The sequence below is a fragment of the Octopus bimaculoides genome, chromosome 1 (genome assembly GCF_001194135.2).
Source record: "Octopus bimaculoides isolate UCB-OBI-ISO-001 chromosome 1, ASM119413v2, whole genome shotgun sequence".
Lineage (NCBI taxonomy): Eukaryota > Metazoa > Mollusca > Cephalopoda > Octopoda > Octopodidae > Octopus > Octopus bimaculoides.
Window position 1 is genome coordinate 137138450 of NC_068981.1, and position 5352 is coordinate 137143801.

The 5352-nt window shown below is 37.5% G+C and overlaps 2 protein-coding genes across 2 annotated transcripts in view; one reads left to right on the plus strand and one right to left on the minus strand.

The window, feature by feature from the left end:
* The window catches only part of LOC106867203 (protein DPCD), an 11434-nt gene extending 9468 nt beyond the window's left edge, over positions 1–1966 (minus strand). The window contains exon 1 of the mRNA XM_014912010.2: positions 1761–1966. Within this exon, the coding sequence (XP_014767496.2) occupies positions 1761–1821 (61 nt within the window). The 5' untranslated portion in view covers positions 1822–1966. The remainder of the gene's footprint in view (positions 1–1760) is intronic.
* A 2776-nt stretch (positions 1967–4742) lies between these two features.
* Positions 4743–5352, plus strand: part of LOC106867204 (ribosomal RNA small subunit methyltransferase NEP1) — a 10075-nt gene continuing 9465 nt past the window's right edge. Inside the window, exon 1 of the mRNA XM_014912011.2 lies at positions 4743–4946. Coding sequence (XP_014767497.1) covers positions 4815–4946 — 132 coding nt within the window. The 5' untranslated portion in view covers positions 4743–4814. The remainder of the gene's footprint in view (positions 4947–5352) is intronic.

Below are 5352 nucleotides of genomic sequence, written 5' to 3' on the forward strand. Positions count from 1 at the left end.
GACCCCGTGTAAAAAGAATTGCTACCTTCTGAAGCTACATTAGCTACTGTCTTTTCCTCACTACCTCAGCTTAAAAAAGAACTACAGTCTTCATATCAACAGTAGCTAAACCAAAGGAAAAATGATGACAACCTTCGTCTCCACCAAGATGCACACCCTCCTTCGACCTGCTACAGAAAGCTCTATACTGCAATCCACACTACGATGCACTTCTCAACAATGCAACACTGCTGATGCACAAGGAATTTGCCGACCATGGAAGCCAATAAATGCATCATTTCGACAGCTACGTGCCCAGAAACTAACTGGAAGAAAATATGGGAACCCACACATGCAAAATTTTCGACAGCCATAGACTTGAACTTACTTTGCATGCACCTATTTTTGCATTTCAAATGCTACTTTTTAGTTTTTCAGGACCAGAACACTTTCTAACAAAGTTTGTCATTTTAGCTTATTTAATTTTTGTTATGTTTGCATTGCACATGCATTGTTCACCTGTTTTTATTACATGATTTCTGTTAAATGTTCTCCTTTTGAATGTCTGCAAAGAAATTGTAAAACAAAACAAAATTTTTTTCTCAAAATTCACACACAAACCTGCATAACTACATCCACTTACACACATGCACCAATACTCTGTGTACGTCGGATGTCAACTCATGTTCTCTGCGCTCGTCAGACACAACTTGTCTGTTCGACCCCAGGCTGGTCACGAAATTAATAAAGAAAATTATCTGTCTCGCGCATCACTCCAGCATGCTATACTGTCGTTCTTGCAAACTTAGCAAATGCCCACAACAACAATGCCAGACACAATTCACATCTGCACTCTTTTCAAGGCATTTTTACACCAAATGCAATCCTGAAAAAAAAAATTTTGCTGATATCATGGATAGAGAACGCACATACTCACTCACTTCAGCTTATTCCACAGCTGCAGGACTTTCTCTCGCACTCATGTATACGCCCTAGCATGCTCACTCACTGCGTCAGTCACGCAACAAATGGCACATTCTGCACTCATGCACTCTGCCTCAGTCGTGCACCAGCCAGCATATTCCAACTATTTCTAGAACTCATTTAGAGCTGAGCGGACTGGAGCAACGTGAAATGGAAGACAAGAATACAAAGCCCCGCTCGGTCCCAATAATGAAACTACGATCTTCCCACGCACCCGTCCGTAAAGTAAGGAAAAAAAGAGATGCAGTGGCGACAAGTAGAATGCTTTCGATGACAGGTCTACTTGAATAGAGCTGATCTGGGAACAAAAAAAAAAAAAGCAATAACGAAAGGACATTTTTGTTGTCATTCGACTGGCTAAAAATAAAAGCTGAATAGCTTTCATATTACACCCTACCGTTAAAAAAAAGGTATACATTGGCTAAACTAATCCTAGGTACATCATGATAGGTGAAAAAGACCGAGTGTTTTTACAATGATACAACGAAATGAATTTAACGATCGAGACGAATTATAATCACTTTGACCGAGCCTTTACGTATTATTTCTTTTTCTTGTAATTTTTTTGTGATTCAATAAAGTCTATAATAATTTTTAAAAAATCGTATAGCTGCAATTTAAAGAACATTTAAACTTCGTTGCTTTTCTACAATGTTCAATCTCATAACACATCTTCGTGTTTATATCTGTGTGTTAAGAACGAAAAGTTTTATTCACATGGCTTTCACTTTAAATTGTAAAACTAAAAAGTATCATAAGCAATTAATTTCAAGAATCTAATGCTTCAACAAACATACCATCTTGTGTTATACAAGTTTTCTGAGCGGATTTTAACCTTTCGATCCAGTCTGATGCCATCGCGTCGCTATGCAGCAGTTCTAAACACACCTTGGTTATTAAAGAGTGACTAAGGGGGAGATTATTTCGTGCAAGTTTAACCGAACTTAGTTCTCTGAATGTGATTGATCGATGTTCTGCTGAGAATAACGTTATTGTTTTGGTGTTAACCTTAACTATGGAACGAAATCTATTTCATAAACTAAATCTTCAACACAAAGGAATAATGCTATGAAAATCTGTAAATTTTTCCATTTAACAGAAATAAAGTAACAGTTTAACCTGGAATTACCACGGGTCCCGTGAACGAGTAGCCAGAATTTCTTCGGCTTTTTTCTTTTCCAGTTCGAATCCCATCGAGGTCAACTTCATCTTTCATCCGATCGGGATCGATACAATAAAGTACCAGTCAAAAACTGAAGTCGATGTAATCGACTAACATCACCCCCACAAAACAAATAAAATTGGCTGTAGAAAACGTTATCATGGGAGCTTTGATATATTCAATGTTCAACTGCCGTGAGGAGTAAAGAATTCAGTGGTACAGTATGAGGAATGCGGTTTGTACGGATCGCACAGGACAGCCACTTTATATACCTGTGTTTGCTGTTGTCGAAGGTATGTTAGAGAAGGGGTGACAAATTTGGTTACTCTAGGCCACGAAAATCTAACGTTTTGGAGCTTTGCCCTTTGAGAGAGTGAGAGAGCAGGTGGAGCACTCTTTCTTAGTAACCCTGCATAACACCTGCAACGAATAACTTTTCTCTTTTATGTTAACACAGTGAAATATAATATAATATAAGATGAAGTGGGGGGGGATACATCTGGAAAAAAAAAGACATACCTGAAATATTGTCTTCAAATTTGGGCACAAGGTCAGAAATTTCGGGAGAGAAGTTGAGTCGATTACATTGACCTCAGTACTCAACTGGTACTTATTTTATCGACCCCTAAAGGATTAAAGGCAAAATTACCCTCGGCCGGATTTGGACTCAGAACGTAAGGACGGACGAAATGGCACTAAGCATTTTATCTGACGTGTTAAAGATTCTGTCAGCTCGCTGCCTTGCATACCTGAAATATTGCAATTAAGCGTCACTCACGAGCGAGTATGGTTTGGTACTATGCTTTCACAAATTGTTTCTAAGTGCTTATGCAATCGTGAGCAGACACAGGCATTTTCTCAGCCCTCTTGTCTTTGACTAGCAGAACATCCAGGTGGATGTAACATTGCCCCGACCAGACATGGTTTTCTGACCAGTTGCATAAAAACGAGAATCATGACTGAACTTACAATGGTCTGGGAGTACAGAATTAACATTTTCACCAACTGAAGAAAGCCAAATACCAGGGTTTATTTGATGATGCTCTTATAAAAAGATGGCACAGATTTCCCATTGAAGCTGTTGCAATTATCCCAGCAAAGCCAGTATGTTTTTTCCTGAAGAATATATTTACAGGAATGCTACTAAGGAAAGTAGTCGTAGAAGCTGAAGCCAGTTCAAGATAGTTGTGGTCGGCAAGAGACTGCAGATGGAAGCCTTCAGTCTTCGCTACCCAACTCAGACGAAGTGCACAGGTTAACGGTGAAAATCTAGTGGCGCTGAGATAGCTGCTGAAGTGTTTCCATCATAGGGAAAAGAGCTTGTACAATATCTTTAAGTAGCTCGGAAAGACTTACTTTTGTAGCCACACCACATATAAAATTTTTTTCAAATATTACACATGGTGGACAATTGATTTCTTACCGTGTCTTTTAATAATAACGATGAAAAAGTCCATAAAGATTAAGACTTTCTAGTAATAAAAAAAAACTTCATTTCTGTATTATGTATATTCACGTCCCAATTTGCCTAACATTAAGACCCAAATTGCTTCACTATATGAAATTTGCCAAACCTTGGGAATGAATATACACAATACAGAAATGAAGTCTTTTTAAACAGAAATTCTTAATTTTTATGACTTTCTCATCATTATTATTATAAGACATGGTGGGAAATCAATTTTCCACCAAATTTAATAATTTTTAAAAATATTTTATGGGGTGGGGTGGGGTACAAAAGGAAGTCTTTCCAGTAGCTCTTGCTGTTTCTGCGAGTGACATAGCATCTCTAATATTTATTTCACCTAATATTTATTTCCCCAAAAATTTCGGGCCTTATGCCTAAAGTAGAAAAGAATATTCATTTCACCTAAGGCGGCGAGCTGGCAGAAACGTTAGCAGTATTTCGTCGGCCGTTACGTTCTGAGTTCAAATTCCGCCGAGGTCGACTTTGCATTTCATCCTTTCGGGGTCGATTAAATAAGTACCAGTTACGCATTGGAGTCGATTTAATCCGTTTGTCTGTCCCCCCTCTGTGTGTAGCCCCTTGTAGGCAGTAAAGAAACGTTAGCACGTTGGGCGAAATACTTAGCGGCATTTCGTTCGTCTTGACATTCGGAGTTCAAATTCCGCTGGTATGGAGCTATGGGTACGATGTACTTACACAAACGTACTCCACCACCGATTTTGTTTCCTTATAACTTTATAAAGCCTGGAATTTTTTAATAAAATTTTCTAAAAATATTTTTCAGATGGAGAAGATTACCATTACATAGGAATTTAAGGCGAAAGTAAAGAATACGCACACCCGGTGTTTAGGGTTAGGATTAAGATTAGGGTTTAGGGTTAGTTTTAAGGGTGGTGTGCATATTCTTTACTATTAGTGGCACACACGTATACTTACAGACACACATTACGTATATACATCTACAAAATGAAACTTAACACCGAGTTTGTTTTTCACATTAAATTCCCATAAAACCATAATCCATCTTAAAATCATTTGTGGAAAAGTTCATGAAAAAATACCCATTTTTCTGTAAGTTATGGGGAAATGAAATCGGTTGGGCACAATTGTGTAGGCATGCCCATAGGCATTACCTTCTCTTCTGACTAAAAGATCGAAAAAAAATCTTCAAGGAAGCAGATCCGAGTTATTTACCTTAGATGTAACTGATTGTTGATAAATATGTCGGACAGCAGCGACCACGAGGAGAATGAGACAAGTAAAACCATAATTAAATTGGCTCATTCGAAGCGAAATGTGAATAAAAGACGTCTCATAGTTGTATTAGAAAATTCGTCATTGGAAATAGTAAAGGTAAGTAGATATATTTATCTTGAAACTATCCAAATTCCATCATAAATTTATTTTCTTCGTATTTTCATTTACATTCTACCACGTTGCTGTTTTATTTTTAATATGTAGTCTTAATTTAAATAAAATTTACTATTAATCTAAAATGTTAATATGGTGGAGATGGAGTATATGTAATCTGGGTATACCCCCCAAAAATCTCAATTTCAAAATTTCGATCCCCCGGTTTTTATATAGATCCACAGGGTAAACCTAACCCTGACCGTAACCCTAACACTAGTTTTGTGAGATTTGGCTGTTATTTCTAGCATGTAAATAGCCTGCTTGGTGGGGGGGAGGAATTTTTTTTTTTCAGAATCGGAATCTCAATAGCCTAAAACGTGGGATTCCGTAAAAAAAATTAATAAAT